General features: G+C 41.8%; 1 protein-coding gene across 2 annotated transcripts in view; it reads right to left on the minus strand.

Annotated features, from left to right (window-relative positions):
- SDK2 (sidekick cell adhesion molecule 2) overlaps window positions 1-25,842 on the minus strand; it is a 434,613-nt gene that overhangs the window by 77,354 nt on the left and 331,417 nt on the right. For both annotated transcript variants that reach the window (XM_072645578.1, XM_072645577.1), the window contains exons 16-28: window positions 23,615-23,755; window positions 22,260-22,441; window positions 20,882-20,997; window positions 15,153-15,348; window positions 14,821-14,919; window positions 12,975-13,166; window positions 10,788-10,909; window positions 10,049-10,158; window positions 9,746-9,896; window positions 5,202-5,439; window positions 3,959-4,074; window positions 3,217-3,406; window positions 2,100-2,198 (exon numbers count right to left, since the gene is read on the minus strand). In XM_072645578.1, coding sequence (XP_072501679.1) covers window positions 2,100-2,198; window positions 3,217-3,406; window positions 3,959-4,074; window positions 5,202-5,439; window positions 9,746-9,896; window positions 10,049-10,158; window positions 10,788-10,909; window positions 12,975-13,166; window positions 14,821-14,919; window positions 15,153-15,348; window positions 20,882-20,997; window positions 22,260-22,441; window positions 23,615-23,755 — 1,952 coding nt within the window. The remainder of the gene's footprint in view (window positions 1-2,099; window positions 2,199-3,216; window positions 3,407-3,958; window positions 4,075-5,201; window positions 5,440-9,745; window positions 9,897-10,048; window positions 10,159-10,787; window positions 10,910-12,974; window positions 13,167-14,820; window positions 14,920-15,152; window positions 15,349-20,881; window positions 20,998-22,259; window positions 22,442-23,614; window positions 23,756-25,842) is intronic.

A 25,842-nucleotide genomic window follows, 5' to 3' on the forward strand; every position in this document is an offset into this window, starting at 1 on the left:
GGCTATGTGACCCTGGGCAAGTCATTTAACCTCTGTCTGCCTCAGTGTCCAAGATGGTGTTCAAGTTTTAAAAATGGTGACCAAGGAATCTAAAAGTTCCTTACAAAGATAAAATCACAAATCCAGTCAACAGGGCACACTTACCATACCCACTCACACCCACTCACATACACCCCCACACACATGCTCACATATAAAGCTGCACTGAGTCATTCACTATCTGCTAATTTTCCTCATAACCACAAGTATATAATTCACAGAAAGTCTGGCCAAAGTGGCAGGTACAATTTGTGGCTGCTAAAAAATTAGTAAATCTTTATAATAATATTAATAATGCTAATAAAACTCTCAATTTGATACAGTGCTTTAAGGATTACAGAAGGCTTTTATCACAACAGCATCACATGTTCTTTTTCTCTAGCACATTTTTTAACAAATTGCTATAACCAGTTCAGGGAAACTTACACTCTTGGTCTCAAGTAGTTTATAGTTTAGAAACTCATTTTTATGGTATAGAGACTACATAGAGGTCAGGAATTATATGTGTGCCTATGTCCAGCACTATCTCTTCCTCCTCCTTATCTACCTAGAATATACATACATACATATATACATATATTTATACATATACACACAGATATACATATATATGGGGCAGTTCAGTGGAACAGTGGATTGAGTGCTGGACCTGGAGTCAGCAAGACTCATCTTTCTGAGTTCAAATCTGATCTCAGACACTCCCTAGCTGTGTCACGCTGGGCAAGTCACTTAACCCTGTTTGCCTCAGTTTCCTCATCTATAAAGTGAGCTGGAGAAGGAAATAGCAAACCACTCCAGGATCTTTGCCAAGAAAACCACAAATGAGGTCACAAGGAATTATAAACAACTGAAAAACTATTGAGCAAATATTTACATATGTGAGATATATATTTGATATACACATCATATACACATACACATATGTATGTGTGTGTATATCTATATCTAATGGCCAAAGATAGCATAAAATAAAAACTAGGAGATGGTGCTATTGTAGGGTAGCCAGGAAGGATTTTCTATTGGGGTGGTGCTCAAAATGGAAAGAAAGGCTTTGTTTATTTGATTGGATATGAGAGAATGGTCTGGTTTACCAATGTCAATGACTCTTAAGGGAAATTGAGAACAGGGACTGCTTTCTGGACCATCAAAGGTCTCTTCTTTTTCTTTACCTTTTTCTTGGTTTGGGCTCAAGAAAAGCAGACTCAGGAGATGTCTTGCTTTATACTCTGAGATTCAGGGTTCCCCTGTAGGACATAGCCAATCACTGGACTTGGGTGGAATGAAAAGTCTGCATATTTCTTGAGTTCTCTACTTCTTAATTTTGTTGTTGAGTCATTTCAGTCGTGTCTGATTCTTTGTGACCCGGTATGGATACTGTAGTTGTTTGTCATTTCCTTCTCCAATTTACTTTACAAATGAGAAAACTGAGGCAAATAGGGTCAAGTGACTTGTCCAGGATCACATAGCTAGTAAGTATCTGAGGCTGGATTTGAACTCAGGAAGATGAATGAATCTTCCTGATTCTCAGTCCAGTACTCTATCCACTGTGCTTTTATTTATTTATTTAGCTGACCCTTATTTGCTTATGCTTAATCCACATTACTTAGAGTTTCCTTCCAACATTCATGCCCCTCACTGTCTGTTGACAGTCTCAGTCTCATCTTTCCTTGACTTAGAAACCTTTGAAAATGAAAGCTCTCCTCTGTATCTTCCAACCTCTAAACACGAACCTTCTCTACCACTCTGAGAAACAGCAAATCCCAGGATGACAGGATTTTTCCTCAAGGCAAGAAAATCAGGGTTCAAGTTTAGCCATACTGGCTGTTTGACTCAGGGGAAATCACTTAATGTCTTGATGTTCCAGGCAACTCTCCTGGATAGTTACAGAGGAGTCTAGGAATTCTATACAATAATAAAATCACAAGTCCAGCAGCATGCTTGCATGCGCACACGCGCGCGCACACACACACACACACACACACACACACACACACACACACACACACAACAGAAGAGCATAAAACCTTCATATTTCCAGAAGGGAGAAGGTTGAGGCTTACCTAATATAATGCCATTTGGGGCAGCTGGAGGCTGCCAAATCAGCCGGACTGATGTGGGTCTCACCTCTGGGAAGAGAATGCCCATGGGAGGTCCTGGGACTAGAATGGGAAACAGGAAGGTCATAGTGAGATTCCCCTATGAAGCTCTGAGTCTTAGTTTGCCTCCACTTGCAAGGATTTAACCGGGGGAGGGGTTTGAGGGGCACGGGAAGGTCAGAGGGAAAGGGGTATAGGCAGGAATAATAGACTGGCGTCCATGTTTAGAGATCCTTTTGGACTGTGTAGGGGTCAGTCAGCACAATCTAACAGGGATTTTTGCTGGTGTCTATCCTAAGTTCTCTAAGAGGACCAACGACATCACAAGGGTGATGTCTTGACTTGTGTGTTATGGGTTTGTTTAGAAACAAAACCAGACCTACAAGCACCTGAAGTACAGGAAAGAAGTCCTCCCTCTTCTTCCTCAGGCCCTTGCCCTTTACTGATGCTTGACCCTGGAGATGTGCCCCAGTGTGAAATGAGAACAAAATTGGGTAGGAAATTGGTGTTCAAAGAATCTTTGGCAACTTGCCCTAGAGTGAGCAGGGAACTAAAATAGAGACTGGGACATTCTCCAACTGTTATCTCTTAGCAAGTCACAATCTAGGATTTTAGTGGAGTTTCCTGCCCTCAGAAGGCAGCATGGAGGTATATATATATAGAGAGAGAGGCAGGAAGCCCTGGGTTCAAGTCCCATCTCTGACACATACCATTAGTCACATACTGTGACCCTGGGCAAATCCTTTAACCTCTTCGTCCTCTAGGCAATGCTCCCGGAGTTCCCAAATTGTAGCTTCCAGCAATGACAGGGGAACTCCATATGCCAGTGAAAGCACAAAACAAGTCCCTATTCTACTAATGTCCTTCATGAATAGCAGCGGGTAAATATTGCAGTCCCTGAAGGATAAGCTTTTTTCTCACAGCTGCTTTCCCTCCAGGAAAGCCAATTATGTTTTAATTTCAAGCTGGGGCAAGTCTCCATGGTCGAGCATCAATAAAGGTCAAGGGAATGAGGAAAAATAACCTAAAATGGGATATGGGGTGAGTCTCAGTCCCCAGAGTCCCTCAGCTGTATACTCACCATCATCAAGGGTCCTTTCCAGGATAGGTGGGGAGCTTGGAGTGCCATCCCCGATGCGGGTGAAAGCCAGTACTTGGATCTCATAGAGTACATATCGGCCCAAGCCAGTGAGCTGGGCACTAAGAGATGAGTTCCCTTCCACAAGCCAGAACTGAGGCTGGGTGTCAGAATCCTTCTCTTTATATACCACCTGGACAGACAGAAGGACAGGCAGTGTGAGGGCCCCAGGGCTGGAGGAGTCAGAAAAGCCCCAGTGGATCTCAACTTTCAGGGTTAGGGCCAGGAATAGAATACAGAAATTGGTGGCCTTTGCATACTGTGATATGGTTTCCCAGGGAAACAAGTGTTGTGCTGGGGTTAGATGGGATACCAAAGAATGCAGACTTGATACCAGGGTATTTAAAACCTCTTAAATCCCCGTATAGGGAGGAAATTCTCCCTCTTGCAACTAGACCCAGAGAAGGATGGTAAAGGGCTAGAAGTAACAGAGCATATCAGTGGCAGAGATGAGAATGAGACTCAGGACCTCTAACCTACGGCTCCATTCTTGGGGAGCTGGGACCTTCTTCAACCAGGGTGCAAGGGTTCTTTTGCCTCCCACCTCCCACCCAAATCCTCTTCCCCTGAGCAATGAGAAAGGCTTGGACTGAGGACCCCAAGGACATGGGCAGCTCATTAGAGTGATGCTGTGGGACCTGAATCTCCAAACTCCTTCTTTCTTTTCTCTCAACCTGGAACCCACCTTATAGCCCAAGACAAGCCCATTTCGATCAGCCTCTGGGATTTCATTCCAGCGTACCAACATGCTGCTTGAGGTGGTTGCCAGTGCAGACACATTGGTTGGACCCGAGGAGGGAACTGTGGGAGGGGAGACAGCAGAAGAGAACATCTCAGAAAGGAAATTCTCAGTTTTGATGGGAAGTGTAGAAGGGCTTCACAAAGAGAGAGGGAAATGCAGTCAACCTTCTATATCCCCACTAACAAAAGGGAGACAGGAAGTAATTCCCCAATGGCAGATAATTTCCACACTGACTTCTATTTGCTTCAGAATGCATTACATGCCTTTCCACCAGAGATCTATGTCCCTAATTATATTTTGGTTACTATTAAAAGGAGTTTGCATGTCTTGAGAACATAACGACTAATAGTGGAAAGGAGGAGGCACTTGCTGGGTGGCTGGGGGAGGTTAGCCTGGAATCGATAATTTGCCATGGCAAATCTATAAAGAGGATAATTCATGTGTGAATCACAGACAACTGACTGCAACCTGGAGGGACATGAGGTCCCAGCAACTAGTTAACAGTTAGACAGCTGCAAGGTGGGGAGAGAGAAGGGAGACCTAGCTTCATTCTTGTGTTTTCTAGGAAACTTCCATTCCATTTTTCCAGTCTTAATCTCTCTCAGACCCCTTGGGGAAAAGCACACATCTTTAATGCCATGGTCAAGGCTGTGGGTATAGAGGCAGAGTCCAACTAGATTATTTTTTTTTATTAATTTTTTCAGTGAACAGACAATGATTTTCTCTCTCCTACCGAAGAAAAACAAAACCCTTGTAACAAATATGCACTCAAGCAAAACAAATTCCCATATTGGTCATGCCCAAAAATGTATGTCTTGTTCTGGGGAAGTGGAGTTGGTGCTTTTTATTTTTTGGTCATGAGGCAGGCAGCATGCTTTGTCTAGATCAGCCCTCCTCACCTAATGGGAATAGGGGATCTAACTTGGGGCTGGGGTAGAAGCAAGGAATAGGAAGTTGGAGAAAGAGCAGGTGCTCTGAAGAATCACTCCATTTGGCTGAGAAATTGACATGCAACCTGAATACAAATGAACATTTTTGTTCCCTCTGCCCCTGTCCTTTATAACAGCTCAGATAACACTGTGTGCTGGAATAGGCCCAAGCTGTGCCTACATGCATACACAAAAAATTCCAAAGGGGGTTGTTGGAGGTATCAGGGTGGGATAAGTGTATAGGGCAGGGGAAGTACCTGACTCCCTGGTCCTGCCTACAACGATCTGGCTCCAAGGTCCAGTCCCAATGGCATTGAAGGCCTGGACTTGTACTCGGTATTCAGTCCATTCTTCTAGGTCCTCGATGGTGTATTCTCGCTCAATTCGGTCATGGATCACATGGCTCAGGGTCTTGCCATTCCCATCGGATCGAGTGTACTTGATCTTATAGCCCACTGACTCTGGGTTCCCATTGTACTCCATTTCTGGGAGAGGCTGTAGCAAAGTGGGAGAGATGAAGCAGAGAAACTGGAATATACAAATGGCTTGCCCCCTGTCCACTATGTTCCATTCCTCCTCTTCTGTAAGTCACCATTAAGAGCCTTTCTTACCCAGGGGAGCTTTATGATTAGCCCAGCCCATTTTACAACCTGCCAAGAGGAGGCCAGATGCTCCTTCCTTGTCAAGTACATTTTAGTAATATTGTAAATCTATATTATTTCTGGTGACCACATGTGTTTTTCCTATTAGACCCTGAGGTCACAGACAGTATCTAATCTCTATTACGTATCCACTATATTGTTAGGTATCTTGTGGCTGCTCAATTAAATCTTGATGACAGATGGAGTGGTTGGCAGAATCACTGTAGGGCCAGGAGTAATCATCTCTGCCCCCATCCAACTTCCCACCAAGTTTCTCTCAATTGGCTAGTAAATCATTAGAAATTTATTAATTGTAGCAATTGTAGCAAAAATAACCTGGCTTCCCTGAAGCCAGGTGGTACAGTGGCTAGCGTGACAGACTTAAAATCAGGAAGACTTGAGTTCAAATTCGGTCTCAGACACTTATTAGCTGTGTGACTCCACGCAAGTCACTTAACCCAGCTTGCCTCAGTTTCCTCATCTGTAAAATGGAGATAATAATAGCACCTACCTCTCAGGGCTGTTGTGAGGATCAAATGAGATATAATATCAATGATATAATATAATGAGATAGAATACTAAAAGATAATATTTGTAAAGTGCTTTGTAAAAGTGCTATATAATTGCTAGCTATTATACACTGATGATGATAACCCTGATGAAGATAATAATGTAGTTTCAGCTAATAACTAGTCATCAGAAAAGCTGGTCTAGGCAGTAGGAAACCTGCCTAAGATATGTGTGTGTATGTGTGTGTGTGTGTGTGTGTGTGTGTGTGTGTGTGTGTGTATTCACACATAGTATATGTATGTATGTGTATATATGTGTACATATATATATACATATATATATATATGCTGAGAGATATACCTCATTATTAGAACCATCTTTCTATCTAAACTCAATTTCTCCAAAGGCAACTTAATCCCCTTTTCTCCTGGTTTGATTCATAGTACTGGAATTATCCTTGATTCCAACCTATCGCCCCTATATCCAATTAATCATTAAATTTTATAGACTCTCCCTCCACATATTGAGTGTCCAATCCCTCCTCACCACTCACATGGACTCCATCTTGTTCAAGCCCTCGACCCCCCTCAGCTGGGCTATTTCAGTTAAGTTTCTTTACTAGTCTTCCTGCCTCCAGTATCTTGCCTCTCCATTCTAACCTCCACAAAGCTGCTGAAGTGATATTCTTTAAAGCATGGGTCTGATTATGCCATATCCCATTTCAAGAAACTTCATCGGCTCCTCGTCTCTAAGAAAAAATACAAATGCTTCTTTGGCGTTTAAAACTCTTCACAGTCTGGCCCCAGTCTACTTTTCCTGCTTATTTCATATAACTTCCCCTCAATCTTTACATGTCAGGCAAACAGGCCTATTTGTTGTTCCCTAAGTTTTGTGCTCCATAGCCTGTCTCTGTAGATTTGCGAAGGTCTTGTTCTTCATGCTTGGAATGTTCCCCTTCCCCCTATCATCACTTCTTGGAAATCCAGCTAACTCTTTATTAATGTGACTCAGAAATCTTGTTGCATTATTGGAATTCGCACTGCATAGGTCCACTGGACTGGAACCAATGACCATATTTTACATAATTATAGCTTTGAATAGTGCAAATTTGAATGCATGGGACCACTTCTCAGATTCATTATTTACACGGATCAGGACCTCCCTATCTTAGCTCCCTTTAAGACTCTCAGATAAGGGAACAATTCTTATATGAAGGCTTTCCTCATCTTTCCAGCTGATATTGTTCTCTATCTCCTGACTCCATCTCCGCAGATTAGGATCATAGGAGTACAGATTTAGAGCCGAAGAGGAACCTTCAAGGCCAGTGAATCCAACTTTCCCATTTTACAAATGGAGAAACTGAGGCTATAAAAAGTTAAATGAGTATCTAAGAGTTATATAGCTGATAAGTGTCTGAGGTAGGATGAAAATGCAGGTCATCCCTATTCTTTTTGTATAAAGTTTGTATTTACTTATCCCTTTATAAGTTATCTCACTTCTGATTTAAGATTGTTTCCCTTGGTTGTTAACTCAAGGTAGCTTGGGATATTTGTTTGCCCTTAAGTTGACATGGTATTGGGTAGACGGTAGTAGGTGGTGTGGTAAGTGGGTATACAGATTTCTCATTAAATCCTCTATTAAATGCTTATGAATGCAGTTGAGATACAAGTTACAGAAAGAGTCAAATGGGTAGCCCTGGTCTCTTCTTTTCCTTATGCCATCTCCTGGTCCCTTTCGAACAGTCTCTTATGCCCTCTGACCTCCGCATCCATAGCATTCATACACAAATGCCCTTCTTTCCATTTCTTATCCTGCAACCTCTCCTTGCGATCTTCTGCTCTGCCCAACCACCACATAAGCCCTCCCTCCTCCCAACCCTCGACTCATGAAAATACTTAGTGAAACAGACCAGAGATCATTAGGACGGCAATTGATGGGATTGCTAAGAGGGAGAAGGAACTTTATTCCCATGATCTGGTACCTGCAAAGGAAGGGTAACGGTCCATGCACCATTAAGTGAAGCTAAGAGTTGCCCAGGGCCTTCTACTAAGTTGGTGATTACTTTTTATTCCCCCTCTATTGTCCCTTGGGTATTAAAGGGTTTAACCTTTTAGCTACTTGGCACACTTAAAACCCTGTGAGGTATGGAAGGGGGCTGTTAACTCTAGATGGGGCTCAAACATTGTTCAGCAAGGAGGAGATGCAGAATGTGAGTAGAGAGTTGTATTTAAAAAGTGTCTTTGAGGCAAGCACAACAATTATCTCATTGAAGCTTACAACAGTCCCATGAAGTATGTAGCACAAGTGGCATCTTTCCCGTTTTACAGATGAGAAAGCCAAGGTTCAGAGGGAAGTAATTTGTATAAAGTCACGTATTTAGAAAATGTTGGGTGAAGAAATAAAATCCCAGGTCCAATATATTTTTTTCTTTCTCTACTACTTCTTTGTAATAACCCCTGCTTATTTTTTGTGCCAGGAGCTATCTTTGGAGGATTCATAAATTGTTATTGCTAAAAGGGAGCTTAGAGATAATTAAATCTAATAGTTTCCGTTTAGTAGTTTGCTAATCTCTTGGGGGGTTCATAATGATAGTCCAAAGGGTTCACACTAAAAATTCTTTAATGGTGCCTTAAGTATTAAGTAATTGTAAAGAATATCACGAGTAGTATATTAAATTATCCTTTGGGGGGAATTCACAATTTTTTTTTGTTGTTGAAAGGGGTTCACGAAACCGAAAATGTTGGTCTAGTCCAACCTCCTCATTTGACAAATGACCAAACACACCCAAGGAGATTAGTGACTTGTCCAAGGTCATAGAGCTAGCAAGTGGAGGGACTGGGACCTGACGCGTTTCCTGAGTTCTAGTACACCACACGATGCTACTTCCCAGTTCTATAACCTCTTGACCATCCACCATCCCCTTAGGGGAAAATAAAGAGTAAGATTTTCCTTCCTATTTCCCAGAAGAGGGACCCCTCAGACTGAGGTTGTATCTTGTCTAAGATTATGTTGCAAGTCGAGAAACATTTATTATTATAAATAGCCAGGGACTGCACTAAACACTGGGGAAACAAATGAAGGCCAAAACAGTGTCTCTGCCCTCAAGAAGCTTAAGAGATATATTCAGGCACAGGATTACGTCACTCTCGATCCCCCTGAATTCCAATGCCTAACCCTTCCAAACCACCTTCTGCTATTTTGCACGTGCCTATGAATGCACAAGCTGCCTCCCCAGGCTAGATGGTAACCTCCTTGAGACAGAAGCTGTTTTTATTTCCCTAGTGTCTAGTGTGTACTTGGGACATAGTAGATGCTTAATAAGTATTTGTGGGGGATTAATTAAAAAGGGAACCCAGATGTGCATGAATAGAGGTTTAGTTTTTTTGATAGCAGAAAACCTCTCTCTCTCTTTCTCCTTCCTATTCTTTGTCTCTCTCCCTCTCATTTTCTCTCTCCCTTTCTCCCATTATCTCTCTCTCTGAAAGCAGAATGCTTATTTGCCTAGTGCCAGAATCTGATGTCCTGTCATGTCCACTGTCCTCTGTGGGTACCAATTAGTTTTGACACCTTTGCAGAGACTCACAAGCTCCAGTGACATCATTACCTTACTCCCTCACCCCACCCCATCCCCTCCCAGGAATCTGTCTCACCATCCAGCGTAGCCAAAGGCTAGTCTCACTGGCCGTACGCAGGGTCACGTTGGCAGGTGCCATGTCGGGTGGAGCTTGGAGGGTTTGGATCTTGCGAGAGGGTTGGCTGGGGGGGCTGGTGCCCACAATATTCACCTGGCGCATGCGGAAGCTAGGGGTAGGGGAAGGGAAAGGGGAGGATGAGAGACCTAATGAGGATGACAAGGACCAGGGCTGCAACCCTCAAAAACCAGCTTCCCATCCCTTGTTTCCCTGTTGCCAATATCCCTTTTCACCTTGGCCTTGCCATTTTGTCTGCTTTACCTGTAGAAGGTGTAGGGGTTGAGGTTGGGCACCTCCATGGAACGGGCATCGGGTTCATTAGCCAGTTGGTGGACCAGTAGCCATTCTTCTCCCTCACCCACCACTCCCACCTGAGAAAGGGGAGGGGCCATCAGGGCAGAAAGGTTAGAGCACTGCTTAGTTACCCAGTGGTATTTTCCAGGAGCTCTGAGTCTGTCTCAGAATCCTAGGAGTTACAGAGATGCTCAATGCTCTCTGCTTCTGCTCAAGGTTCAAGATGTAAATCCCAGGACCCACTTGGAGGATAGTAAAAAACAGGCCCCAACCCTAGGCCCCATATTTCTGGATCCTAGAATGTCACTTTTTAGCATGACTATGAAATATTCCTTAAGAACAAAAGTAACTTTGCTGGCTGGTGCTTCAGGAAGCAATGAAAAAATCCAACCAGTTTTTCCCCCTCAGGTTGGCCACAGAATCAGAGACTGGTATTGGTATGTGTGAGTTATGGGCAAAAAGGGCTTGGAGGAAATAGCAGAGACTTGGGGGAGGGTGTCGGGTGTTTTTAGTGCATTTGAACATTCAATATGTCAACATGTACATGTGTTTTACATGCAAATCATCAGAGAGGGTTTTGGAATTAAGAGTTTAGGCACTCATTACAATAAGATTATAGCCTAATTCTTATGGCTAGATTGGACATGCAGTTTGCTCATTTAGGGCAAGCTGCATAAGGGTGGAGACCCTCTCTGCCTGGGATTACCTGTGCCTCCACCAGCCATCGGGAGATGGATGTTTTCCCATCATAGCCAGGTCTGAATTGTAATGTCACAGAGCGGGGGCCGATATTAGAGATGCCCAGGTTGGTGGGGGCTCCAGGGAGTTCTGAAAGAAAAAGAAACCCAGGGAAATTATATAGGAAGTAAGAGAAACCTATCCTCTATCCCTCAAATCAAGTTTTTACTGGCTACTCTGCTATGCCCACTATCTCCACTTTAATTCACACCTGAAGGCCTCCTTGGAAGCTTAGAGGACCAGAGAGTTAGAGCTTAATGAGACTTTGGGGGGGCAGTCAAGGCCAATCCTCTATTTTTACGGATGAGGAAACTGAGGCTCAGTGTCACATGGCTAGCAAGTATCTGAGACAGGATTTGAACTTAGGTCTTCCTGACTTTCATCATTCTATCCGCTAGTCAGGATTGTTATGTCCCTTCAATTTTATAATGATGGTTGTATTTACAATGTGCACTATTTACCTTCTAGGGGTTGGAGGAAGTTTTGGACAGGTTTCCTAAATCTTCTTTCCTTCAGACTCAATACCCCCAGTTCCTTCTGGTCATCTTTTATTTTAGGCTTCTCAAAATCATCGTCTTGCTCAAGTTTTTTAAAATCCTCCCTAGAATGTAGTACCCAGAATCAAACACAATACTCCACATATGATTTGACTATGGAGGCAAATGGCATGATGGATATCCTGTTACAGTGATCAGGGGATTTGAAAACTGTGACCTTCATAGCCCTCTAGCTCAGAGGTGTCATTCGCATGGCCACTTATGGTCCACAACATTCCCTATGGTGGCTCAAACTGGATTAAAATGTAATTAGGTAATAAAAATCTAAAAATAATATATTAGTAGGTAATACGATAGATTGTAATAATATAGTATGTAGTTTTCTAAGTCAGTATGTGGCCCTCCAGGGATCCTTATGTATGGTTCAGTGGATTCCATTTCTATTTGAGTTTGATAACATTGTTCTAGTACAGCCCTTCATTTTATACCTTGCTCCCTCTGCTTACCTAGCCAAGAAAACTTCAGTCTTTGGGGCACTGTGTCACCCCATGGATTCACCCTGAAAGTCTAGTGAAATTCTCAAGTCTCTTCCACACAAACCGTGGTCTAGCCATGTCCCACTCCTCTCCTAACCAATCCTATATTTGTGCACTTGGATTATTGACCCCCCAAGTGAAAGAATTCATTGTCACATTTCATCTCATTGGCTTTGGGAGCTTTCTGGATCCTGATTCTGTCACCCCTCCCAGCTTTGTATTATCTGAAAAGCATGACACTAAAACTTTCATTAATGCCATTGATAAAAGAACAGGGCCAGAGACAGGGCCCTGGGTTACACCATTACATACCACTCTGCCAGGTTTACATGAATCCATTAATAACTAATTATTGTGCCTGGTTATTCTAATACATCCAAGGGTGCTATCATCTACCCCACGTTGCTCTGACTTGTCCACAAAGAGAAGAAATGGGTTCTCTCACTGAACCAGTGAGGCCAGACCTTGAAATTCTACATAGAGGCAACTAAGTGCCATGGGGAATAGAATGATGCATTTAGAGTGAGGAAGATCCAAGTTCAAATCCTGCCTCAGACACTTATTAGCTGTGTGATCTTGGGCAAGTCACTTAACCCCTATTTGCCTCAGTTTCTGCATCTGGATAAAAATAGCACCTGTTTCTCAGGGTGGTTGGTAGAATAAAATGAGGTAATATTTTATTTATAACATTTATATAACATGTTAATGTTAATTAATTAAATTCATATGTATTTATAGCATTTACATAACAGATGCAAAGTGCTTTTCAAACCTTAAAATGCAATGTTATTTTAATTGTTATTATTATAGCACATGGTCCAGTGGGATTAAAGGACCTCTAATAAAGAGGGGCTGTTCTTGAGCACAAAGGGGTATGTATCAGTATCCTGTACCTTTTTTGTGAGGGGTGGGTGCTGGAGAAACATTATTTCTTGGACTCTTTGCCCAATATCCTGAAATTATGGGGATATGATATCTTCCTTAGAGGTCCCTTATCCTGGACCTCAAGAGAGACAGAATGCTCTAGAAGATATCTAATATTTCCAGGACAGAAGAAAATTCTTCATTGAGTTCTTGGGAGGCAGAATGAAACCTGAGGTGGTATTATGCTTGCCAACTTACCTGGAGGGACCCCAGAGGAGATGGTAGAGGCTGAGACTTGGCCTTGGCCCTTTGAGGTCATAGCTGCCACTTCAATAGTGTAGGTAGTGAGGGCAGTCAGACCAGTGACACGGTATTCCAGGGTGACATTGGGTAAGTAATGTGTTACTCGGGTGTTGGTGCGGTTATATTCCTCCCAGGAGATCCGGTATCCTAGGGAAAAAAACAGGGAAATAGATACATATTTAGTTAGCTGTGAGCTACTAGGGAAGTTACAACCCACCTTTCCCACTTGATAGGATTCTCCTTATGGAAACTTGGGCATATGCTACAAATGGCTGGGAGTTATTGGAACAGGTCTATGGATTATTTGCTTTGTCTGTGCTTTTCATATCTGGAGGAAGGACAAAGGGTGGCAGCAGTCTGAACGTCTGGATACTTTGTCCAATGACCTGGCATTCTGTCTGGAAGTGCCCTCTGGCCTATTTCTGTGTTTTTGTTCATGCTTTTTCCTATATCTGGAACAAACTCCCCCTTTTCCCTAATCTGTTGATGTTCCTAATTTCTTACCCAGATGCCAACTCTTCCATGAAAGCTTCTCTGATCAGCCCTTCCTTCCCCCCAAGGTGAAAATAACTTTATGGTTCTTCAGGTTTCTCATATTACTTTGCCTAGGCCTTTCTTTTGTGTTTATCTCATTTTCCCTTCATCACAGTTATTTGTTTCACACAATTAAACTGAAGACTCATTGAAGGCTGTGACCATCTTTTTATCCCTAGTTCCTATTGCAAGGCCTTGCACATAGTAGGTGCTTAATAAATGTTTCTTGCTTGTCCATTGACCATCCTTCTCACCATGGGAAGGTGGGAGGTACTGCCATCTTTTGGGGGCATTAATTATCAATTTAATATTATTGTAATGCTCTCTGTTTCTTGTTTGGTCATGAATCCTTCCTTTTTCCATAGATCTGACAGGTAGACTATTCTTTGCTCTTCTAATTTGATTGCTTCGTTGTCTATGGAACCTTTCAGTAAGATGTAGTTTCCTTCCTTATCTCTTTTAATTAGGTCTACCTTTGCTTTTATTTTGTCTAAGATCAGGATTGCTATTGGGCACCAATTATCAACCCAACTGCTAGTAGTGAGAATAAAAGGGACCAAATGTGGTCTTCTCAGTACCCAATAGAGTACTGAGCTAGCATTTGGCTGTTGCAGAAGAAATATTAGAAGATATGGTAGTCATACCAAGGGGAGTAAAAGAACAGGCAGAAAAACCAGAGATTTTTTAATGGGGAATACAGAGGTATGTCATTGATTGGCAGTATGGAGAATTCTAATCTTTAGTGTCCTCATCTGTAAAATGGGGATAATAATAGCACCTGCCTCATAGCCTGTTTTGATGATTAAATGAGAAAAGATATGTAAAATGCTTTGCAAATCTAAGAGCATTATATAAATGCTGTCTACTCCTGATTATTTTCAGCCTATACCATCTCTACTCTCACTCTCTCAATCAAAATTCTCCCTCTGGAGGTACTTGAACTTTGCTCTTGGATCCCTGGACTTTGACTGATGAGCTATCACCTCATCTTGCCCAGGTCTCCAGTCATATCCTGGCCTGTGCCATGCATCTATCCCTTCTCCCCATTTTGTAGCTCCCCGTGGTGTATAGTCTTCCCTCATCAGAATGTAAGGTACCCTAGGGCAAGGACTGTCTTGCTTCCTTGTATTTATATCCTCACTGCCTGCTTACTAAATACTTTCTCATTTATTCTCTGGCAGGCTGGTGGTGTTTTAAGGATAATCTTTTGAGGTCCTGTCTGTTCAGCCCTGGGATTCTGTGATACTAAGGAAAGGATTAGACCCACCAGTGAGGATGCCGTTCCTCTCCCCAGGCTCTTGCCAGCTGACCTTCAGGGAGGTGTCCAGGATTTCATTGAAGCTTAGGTGTCCCACAGGGCCAGGTACTGTTCCCAGAAAAACAACAACAAAAAACCAAAAACCCCATAATCCCCACCCCCCAAAACATAAAGAAAGTTAGAATCAGAGAGTGAATACTTTTCCAAAGAGCCAAAATTGTGGTTTAGGATGATATGACAGGAAAACAAAATATGGGTGTCCCATTGCCCAGAAGGAGTTAGGTCAACTTTTGCAAAGAAAAGGTACGTGGGGGACACTAGAGAAGGACTGGAGTACATACCGTCCTCATGGGTGCGCACCAACTGGGGTAAACTGCGGGGTCCATCTCCAGGTGTGGTAAAGCACAGAACTGAGGTAAAGTATTCTGTGAATTTCTTCAGGCCTGACACAAAGCCCACGTGGATGCTGTCCTGGAAGTTGGGCCGGGCTGTCACCATGGTAACCTCTTCTTCTTGCTTAGGCTCCCAGGCGATCAGCTGGGGAGATGGGATGCTCAGCATGTCAGATGGGATAAGATGAGCTCTATCAGACAGGCCAAGCTCCACCTTAAGGAGGCCAGGCTACTGTGCAGAGAATCAAACCACGCCTGCTCCTCTTTCCATTAGGAAGGCACAAAAAGCACAGGCTCCTATCCCCCCAACCCCCACACCATGACATCCTCTAGAGGAGTCCCACCTTGATGTTACTGCATTTATTAAAAACTGACCCTAAGGCAGCAGGGGCCTTTAGTTTGGGGTTAATGCTGGTTTTTTCAAAACTGCTCTAGTTTCAGATCATTGAGAACTGTTGTTCACTCACTTCTCAGTCATGTCAGACTCTTTGTGATCCCATTTGGGGTTTTTGTGGCAAAGACACTGGGATGGTTTGCCATTTCTTTCTTCAGTTCATTTTACAAATGAGGAAACTGAGGCAGACAGGGTTAAGTGACTTGCCCAGGCTCCCCCAGTTAGTAAGTATCTGAGGCCAGATTTGAACTCAGGAAGATGAGTCTTCCTGACTCCAGGTCCGGTGTTCTTATCCGCTGGGCTTTAGCTAAAAAACCCTCTTAGTCTGGAAGTTCTTTACCCCATGCCATTTAACTGTTAGATTCTCCATTTCCTCCTCCTTCCTTCTCCTCTCCCTTTTCCATCTCGATCTCCTGTTTTCTAGTCATTTCATCTGTCTCTTAAGATGACAGCTGGTCCCCGAGATTTCCTCATTTATTCCAAGATGATTAAATATCAATTAATGATGAAAAGCAACACTTGATGAGTTTTAATAAGCATGAGTATTTATAGATATAAAACAATACCGCGGCCAATGTCTCCTGATTAACTCATGATTCTAACAATGCTTAATCTTCTTCCTTTCATGGTCTTATGTTTATAAACCATGTTTTGGCATTTAATTAGTATTGTGCAAAATAGCCTATAGCAAGTTAATTAGATACTAATTAGACCCTAAAAATACTAATCAGAAATACTAAATGGCATTTAATAAGTATGTTAAATATCCTCCTTATTCTAGTTATCTTGTTTTGTGGCAATTAAATTGCCAAAATTCTTTTGAGTAGATTAAGAAGCCAGTTTAATGTTTTAATTCAATTTAATTTATGCAAATTTGAATTAATTATGAATTAGAATTAATTACATAGTACCTAAGCTTTTGCTCTCCAGTAAGTGTTAAATCTTGGTAAATATTTTATTAGTCGTGGACCAATTAGAATAATGACTGTTTTAAAAGATTGTAAAGCGTGTGTAGGAAGGTGTCCAACAGATTCATCCCATGATTTTGCCAGTAAATATGATCCAGAAATGAACAGACACATTTAAGGAAATGAGATTTTAAGGAGAAACAATATTGACTTTTTGACTGTAGTTCCAAGCTTGAAACCTAAGATGGCGGCTGTGGCTTTGTCCTTCTATTTGCACAGAGTTTAGGGGTGAATTGCTCCTTTCCTGCCAGCAGAGTTGGGATCCCTCCTTTATATATGGGAAAGCTGAGCAGCAGTAAGAGAGATAAGAGTGTTCCACATCTGCTTACTGTTCACATCTATTAGCAAGGGAGCAGGTTGGCTCCAAGAACAGGCATGGCCCACCTAAGCTAGGGACGAGAACGTTGGGCTGGGTCTGAATGCTAGGCTTTGAACTAGTAACGATCTAGTCATTTCAGATACCATTTAAAAAAAAAATCACTGAAACACTTCTTGACATTCTCCCTCTTTCAACAATCCTCTCCCAATAGATCAGAGGAGAAGGAATAGTTTTTCCTTGCTTCATCCTACTGAGTAAATGTTGGCACTACACTGTTTCCACAAAAGAAACATGACCTTTAGGATTCTATGACATTACAGTGCAATTGGAAATAAGATTGGATGAAACAGTGTTTTCCAAAGCCTGCCTTTATTTTTCTTTTTTAGTCCAATCCTAGAATTTCATATTTGTGGGGAACTCCTGGTATGATAAACTCTCCCTACAGACCGACAACTTGTAGATAGCTTATAATTTTGGAGAGTTGCCTGGGATACATAGAAGTTAAGTGACTTGTCCATGGTCAAACAACTAGCATATAGGTGCCTATATACATACACACGACACACTACATACCTATTACCTACGGAGAAGACTGGGTTGAACAGGCATGACCTGTTTATATACACATACATATCACAATACTAACATTATATATATATACACACATATACACACACATATAAGTACCTATTTGTGTATACATATGCACATACATACATACACACAGGGTGCCCCAAAAGTCTTTGTGTAACTTTGGGCTATTAAATACTTTTAGAATACTTATGTTTGTGTGCATTTATGTAGATACATACTTATATGTACATGATATACACATGTATACATATGTATAGATACATAGGAATATGCACATATGTGCATATATACACACACTTATGCAGATACACACACATAAAAGAAGTGCTGAAATTAGAGTCAGGTAAGACCTGAGCTCAAATTCTTTCTTGGATGCGTGACTCTAAGTGAGTCACTTGATCTCTAAGCCTCAGTTTCCTTATCTGTAAAATGGGGACTGTAATAGCATCTGCTTTAAAGGGCTGTTGTGAGGACTAAAGGAGACAATACTTATAAAGCACTGTAAAAATGCTAGCTAACATTATGTGTAGACACATATATTACACATGTTTATAAAAATGTTTGTCAACAGAACATTGATACTTTATTGTCAATTTATGTATCTATTCATTTTTTTTCCTGCTGAATATATATTTGTGCCTTGTTTATCTGAAACAGTGTCTTTCTTGTGTTCAGTGTCAGAAAGTTTAGAAGACTTTCCCAGGGAGCAATGGCTCATGAACTCTAAGACCTGTCTTCTTGACATTTTTCCCCCACAGGATAGCAGAAAGAGCACTGGGTTTGGAAGCAAAAGATCTGTGCTTGAGTACCAGCTGGGATACTTCCTGGCCGCGTGACCCTAGGTAAGTCATTTAACCCTCTCTGTTCTCTCCTTTGAAAATGGAACATGCATTACCTATCTCAGAGGATTTCTTCGGGGAAAGTACTTTGTAAACTCTACATAAATAACCTGTAGAAATGTGAGCTATTGATATCAGTAATGATAATGAGGAAGAGAACATTAGTGGCCAGAGGTCTGGGACACTGCCCAGTAGCCTGGCCTCCTGGAGGTTCATTTAACCTGCTCAAGGGAGGTCATCCCACTTAGAGGTAAAGGGCAGAGATCAGCTTCCTTCCTGAGTGCCCTTCAAGTTACTACCTGTCACTCGGTCTCAGTAACCTCTGCCTGTTGTTGTCCTTTGTTCTCAGAGAGGACCAATGACATCAAGAAGGTGACGTCTTGACTTGCAAGTGAATCGGATTTAAGTGAGGGAATTGGATGAAACAGTCTCTTCAAGGACTTATCCTGCTCTCAGGCCTGTGATTCTCTGAGCTCTTACCCTATAGCACCTATGAATAATAATCAAATGTCTACTGAAGGTTTCTCTATGATGGTGAAAAAAATACGGTAACACCGAAGTGAAAGAGAAACTGATCCTCCCATCTTTCCCAGCAGTTCTTGTCCTCTTCTGGGTTGCCAGCTTTCTAATCTTCTGAACTCTCTATGATGCATGATCAGGTGTTTCTGACCTACTTGCTTTTGATCTGGGTAATCCTAGTCTGAGGCCTTATGCTTTTGGCCGCCTCAACCTGCATCTCGGGCTCTGCTGGGCCTCTTTTGCCTTTGAAGTTCCCTCTCCTACGGTCTCATCTGAAGCCCAAGTATCCCAACTGGGTATGAAACTTTTATGCTGAAGGAAGGTAATTGTTCCCAACTCAGTGACTTGGTGGAGAGATCTGCCTCCCGCTTCCCTCTTGAGTCCCAATTAAAAAGCCCTTCCCTGCTAATGCCAAGAATGGTTTCATGGTTTCTGGTTTCATGACCAAGTGTTAACAACTCTGTTTCTCCTCTCCTTTCCTGTGTAGGTCAGGAACTGTCTCATCTGTCTGTCTTTGACTCACATTCTGTAAGCTTCCTTTGAGTGAGGCTGTACATGTGCCTGGAAGGTCTCTACATAAGTTTAGGTAGTCCTGGAAGATAAGGGGGTCTTTCTTTGGTCTCAGAGCTGGAACCTGCCATAATTGTGTCTAGGGCAAAATTCAATTAAAGAGGGAGTGGGGAAGGCAATGGGGAGGACAGTTCCTCCTGCCATACATAATTAATTATGTAGGTATGGGAAGGTCCATCTTCTAGAGAGAGCGGCTCATTTCCCCTCCTGGACTGTGAGTGAAAGGTGGGCCTGGGAGAAGGATGCCACAATAGCAGGATCTTGAAGATAACATCTAGGGAGCAATTGTACTGTATGCCACCAAAGGATGCCAAAGAAAGACTTGGAGAAGATAGATATAATAGGGAGGAAGGATGTCTCTATATTCCACCAACACCATGAAGCAAAGTTCTGTTTGCCCCATGCTAGTTATGGTTTTGCCATTTTTAAACCTCCTTCTTTTCTAGTGTTGCTAGAAAGCTTTTCCCTCCAGTCTAACTTTAATAGCTCCCACTGCCATAATCTCAAATCATGGCAATTATTAGAGTAACAATCACAGGTATTACACATACATAAATGGGTCCTTCATAGGAGGTTCAGGTGCTCGACAGATAAAACTACAGGAATCAGCAATAACTCAATCACAGACCAATAAACAAATCCTATCAAATAATTCAAGAGTCAGAGATTCCACTTCCAACTGTGCTTAACTTGTATACATCACTCAGTCTTAGTTTACCTATCTGGTGTCAGGAAGGACAATCCCATATGGGAGACTATAGATGCCTGTCTTCAGTCCCCATATGGAGAGAGGAAGATCTCTGACTCTTAGTACCTTAAAGAAGGGGAAACTGAGTTACAGAGGCCAGGACCTCTACCCTAGTTGTCCATCAGACCAAAGAAGGATACTCAGAGAAGGGTGAGTATACTCTGGGGTAGGACACAATGCCTTTGCTTTCTGACAGAACCAAAGCATTCCATTTCAAAATCCAAGCCCCATTTTACCTAAGCCCCATTTACTCCCTTAGTGGACCTGACCAATAGTGAAGTCCACATTTACCACTCCCTTGATCTAGGCTTCAATCTGAGATTGTGCTAGAGCCACTGTGAACTGGCTGATTGTTAAATTTTCAGAGTGAGAATTCATGCTTTCAAAGTCAGCAAATGCTGCAGGTTAGAACTTGATTTTTTGTTTTGTTGACTATTTGGAGAAAATTTTAGAATTAAATTAAATTTTAGAATTTAAAATTTAGAAAATTTTTACAGAAAGTGATAGTGAATATGTCAGTAATGAAGATTAAAACTAAAAGTATGTGATATGTAATTTTTTTTTTGAAGGAAGAGCTGACTGTTAAACACTTCCCAGTACACCACTGCCTGGACCAGATGAATACGTCATTGAATCAAAACATCTCTTCTGTTTCATTTGTGGCCTCTATCTTTTGTTGAAAGACAGGGGATCCTGGAAGAGAGTAGTAAGCTGATGTCCCTCTTACCTTATAGCCCTGGTTGATGCCATTGATGAACTGTGGGCTTGGGGCATTCCAAGTGAATCTGATGGTTGTGGAATTGATGGCTTCAGCTCGGACATTGCCTGGAGGGACTGTGGGAACTGGGTTGGGGGAGAGAGGAGGGAAGGAAGAAATGAGGAAAAGCTTAAAATATCAGAGTGGACAAAACTATAGACCTACTGCAAGAAAATAACTAGGTACATGACTATAATGGGATAAAAAGGATTGGACCTGGGATACAGGCATAGAAAACTCCCAGGTAAGGAAACTCCCTAACCAATGTAGAGTGGAATCTTCTCTGCAATTTTTGACTTTAGAGAGGTTTTGAGAGATCTAAAAGGGTGGGCAATTTTCCCAGGGTCACACAGCTAATATATGTGAGAGGCATGACTTGAACTTGGGTCTTCCTGACTGAGGGCAGCTCACTAACCACTATGCAATACTGCCTCTCCTTTGCCTATAATTTTTGTTCAACTGTTTTTTCCATTGTGTCTAATTCTTTGTACAATAGATAAAGCTTATAGATTTTACAGGACTAAATAGAAAGACCACTGGATTGAGGATCACAGATTTATAGTAGGAAGGGCCCTTAGAGATGGTCTAGTCCAACTCCATTTTACAGATGAGGACAGTGAGGCCAACAGAGGTGAAATGACTTGCCCCAGATCACAGCTAATACGCTTCAGAGCTGAGACTCGAACTTGTCTTTGGACTCCAGATACTGCATTCTTTTCACTGTGCTACCCTTTAAAAAGTCCCAATTCTACTTTTAACTTTTGGTATGGCCTTAGCCAAAAATCCTTTTCACTGCAAAACAGGGATAATCACATCAGGCCTAGTAGGGTAGTTGTCAGTCTAATAGTAATAGATGTAAAATGCTTTGGAACTTAAAAAAAGTACAAGACTAGGATATCTAATATTACATAATCTAATTAATGTATCAATATGCATAAAGGATCTTCAATATACCCTTTAACCCTTATTTTTCCATCTTCATATTCACCTATTTCTTTACCCCTGAGTTTTCCCACATTCATTCAATAAACATTTATTAAGAACCTACTATATGCTACACTATATACTATAGTACAGTACTATGGACTTAGTATGTACTATAACACATAGTATGTTAATCATTTGTGCACTAAAATGACTAAGGCATTGGTATGTGATGGTAGAAGTAGTGCGATTAGTAAAAACCAACCTAAGATGTGCCTGAACTCTCTTTAAGGACGGTATAAGGAGAGAAGAATGAGAACACAGCAGTAAATGAAGACAGCTCTGTGTCCAGATCAGACCAAGAAATCATGAATTTTGACCTTCACACTCACAAATCTGAACCCCCCCCTCCCCTGCCACTCACCTCCCTGTAAAGTCCACTCTGTCACTTTGCTACTGTAGACACCCAGGCCGGCGCTGTTGTAGGCTGCCACTGAGATCTCATAATTGGTCCAGATGATGAGGTCCTCCAGGAGCAGGTTGTTGACATCTGCATTGGTGATGTTCCTAAACTGGTAGCCAACAGGTAAACCAGCTAGACAGAACCTGGAGAGAGGCAAAGAACAGACAGAGCAGGGTGGGACTCTCCCAGAGGACTTTGTTGGGTGAGCCCTTCTGTTCACATTTTTCTATGCAGGAGGAAGCTCCTAGGCATTTGTTAGTAGCTTGGGATCTTGGGGAAAGACCTGTTCTCTCTTGATGAGAGGCATCCAGGAGAGGGGAGAGACTGGCCAATCAGAAAGATGGTAAGAGTCTCTGAATTCTAGGAGGGAGGTCTGATGATACCCTATTTTCTGAAATCAGACAGGGATTTTGTTACAATTAGGTGGTGGGTTCTCTATCCTCCCCACCACAGACTGAACTTGGGATGTCTTTTTATTTTTTTTTAAGTTTCAAAGTTGTTTATAATTTTTTTAAAATTAATTTATTTTTAGTTTTCAACAGACACTTCCACAAGATTCTGAATTCCAAATTTTCTCCCCATCTCTCCCCTCCACCGACCCCAAGACAGCGTGCATTTTGATTACCACTTTCCCTAATCTGCCCTCCCTTCTATCACACCCCTCCCTTCTTTTATCCCCACTGGAATGTCTTCTATCTCTAGGCCAGAACCTTCAATAGTCATCACATCTCTTCTATTTCCATAGAAGATTATGCTTAACTTGTCTTAGGGGATGGATAACCTCTTCTGGTCTTAAAGCCTTTGTCAGAGGGTAAACGCCACACTACTTTCTGTCATCCACTTTGTATTCCACAAACAAGGAAACAGCTAACTTAAATTCTTCACAGTCTAACCACAGCCTACTTCTCATTGGGTTCTTATCAAAAGGTGGCCCACTAGTGTGGCTTGGTGGCAGTCTCAAAAGAGGCTCACGTTAACTTCTTGTCTCACGCAAACGGCAATACTTTCCAGGCAGCACCCTGGCGTCAGAGTCAGAAAACCTGGGCTCAGCTCCAGTTCTAAAACTTATTAGCTCGGTGACCTTTGGAAGATCATCTGAGCTATCTGAGTCTCATTTACCTCCCCAGTAAATAGGGATAATAATCATGGCACTGGATTGTTGTGAGTAAAGTGATCTGTAAACCTTAAAGATTAATAAAAAGTGAATAATTATTATTGGCATTACAATTGAGAGTAGAGACATGTAGTATGTTTCCAAGAGAGCTCTCAATCTTCTCCAGTTTCGAGCTCTTTCTCCCTCTCCCTGGGTGGCTTACCTGATGATATAACCCTTCAGAATGCCGTTTTGATGGCTCTCAGGAGGAGGCTGCCACTGGATCATAATGGATTGGTTGGTCCGGCCACTGGCGATGACATTCTGAGGAGGGGCTGTGGGTGGCTCTTCGGGGAGGGAGACTCTGAGCAGCAAATGTCAAAGAATACATCTATTCCTTGTCAACTAGTCTAGAAAACAAGCCTTAGAAGACCTAACCCTTTTGTGCCCAAATGCCCAGCCTGGGATGCCTGCACATCCCTACTGGTGGATTAGTAATGACCCCTGTTGTCCAGTACATCTAGGTCTAGGACCTTGCCTTACATAATTCACTCTCTGGACATCTTCCCATCAGTCACTATATGCTACTGGCAAAGGTCCTATTAAACTGGAAACCATAACCAAATTAATGCTGTTATTTTCCTGGAAACATCAGTGGCACTACTTGCCATTTCTGCACTTTCCAAGCCAAAACAGCCTTCCTTGGCCATGACAATTATGCTGTGGGGCAATGGACAGAGCATTTGGATTTGAGTCAGTTAATTCAAATCCTGCTTAAGGTATTTACTAATTTCATGATCCTGGGGAAGTCATTCAACATCCCTTAGACACAGTTTCCTCATGTGTAAAATGAGGAGGTAGAGCTCAGTGGCCTCTAAGGTTTCTTCCAGTTCTAAACCATGATCCTATGAAAGTAAGCTTCCTGAGGACAAAGACTATCTTTGTTTTTGTATATGCAGTGCATTAAGTACGTACTTAATAAAAGCTGTTTCATTCATTCCCTCCTGTTTCTATCCAAGAGACTAAAGGGCAGGTAATTGAATAGATCCCAGGACAGGAAGACCTAAATTAAAATATGTCCTCAAACATTTACCAGTTGTGTGACCCTGGGCAAAGTCACTTAATTTAACACTTAACTTAAATCTCAGTTTCCTCATCTATTACCTACTTCCCAAAGTTGTTTTAAGGATCAAATGAGATAAAATTTGTTAAGTGCTTGGCAAATCTTAAAGTGGTAAAGGAAAAAAGCTAGCTATTGTTATTTGTCAGGTGCAAAATGGATAGTTAGGTGAATAAGTACAGGAACAGATGAGAAAGCAGTCTGGAAATAAAATTGCTAGACAAATAAACTCAACTCTCAGTTAGCAGAAGGACTATCTTTATTCTTTTAGGGAAAATGACAACCTCTTAGCCTCAGTTTCCTAGTCTGTAAAATGAGAGTAGTAACACCTATAACCATACCTCAAAGGGTTCCTATAACCGTATCTCAATGGGTTATTGTGAAGATCAAATGTGATAATTAGTATGTACAGTATTTTGCAAACCTTAACATCTCTTAGACTATTTCCTCATCTGGAAAATGAGGAGGTAGAACTCAATGGCTCTTCCAGTTCTAATCTATGGACTGTGGATCTTGATGTAATGGGTAACTGGATGACCACCAATCCACCAATTAATTAATAATCATCAATAAGTACTATTACTATACATTACTATTGAGACAGCATGGCATATTGATAGAGGGCCAGTCAGAAGACCTGGATTCGAGTCTTATCTCTAATACATACTGGCTGTGTGAGGAAGTCACTTAACCTCTCAAATGTTCTAGCCAACTCTTTAAAGCAATAATTATAAAAGCAGGTGCTGATCTGCATTAGCAGATGGAACTTCTATGTCAATGAAGTCACAGGTCTAATTTCTATCTGCCTCCTATTACTATCCTTTTCCAATGGATTTCCCAGACTACACCTGGGTACAGACGTAGGCAGTTGCATAGGTAGATAGGTGGGAGGGAGGGAGAGCATATGTGTCTATATTACAAAATCAACTACAGGTTACTTAAACTTACTTATTTAGCTGCCTTAACTTTTCTTTACACTAATCATTTTTAATAGAAATGTTTCTAAAATTTATTATACCTTTTGTACCTTCTTAAATAGAGAAAATCATACATAATTTAACCATTCCTTGATTCTCAGGATCATCAGTATAAATGATAATGATTGTACTATGCTGTTAGGTTAGTGATATCCTCAGATATTGCTGAAGTGCAGAGGACTGTCTGCCCTTTGCTAAATGGCCCCACATTATATGCCTCATTTTCTTAGTTCTTCTGCATAACTCTCTAAAGATCAGGATATCCATGATCACTTCTCCAAGACCACAATGTACTTTTAGCAGGTCTTTTCTCCTTATAATTTGCTGATTCTTATCTGCTGCGTACTTTAAAAT

The sequence above is a fragment of the Notamacropus eugenii genome, chromosome 2 (assembly GCF_028372415.1).
Source record: "Notamacropus eugenii isolate mMacEug1 chromosome 2, mMacEug1.pri_v2, whole genome shotgun sequence".
In the NCBI taxonomy this organism is placed as follows: domain Eukaryota; kingdom Metazoa; phylum Chordata; class Mammalia; order Diprotodontia; family Macropodidae; genus Notamacropus; species Notamacropus eugenii.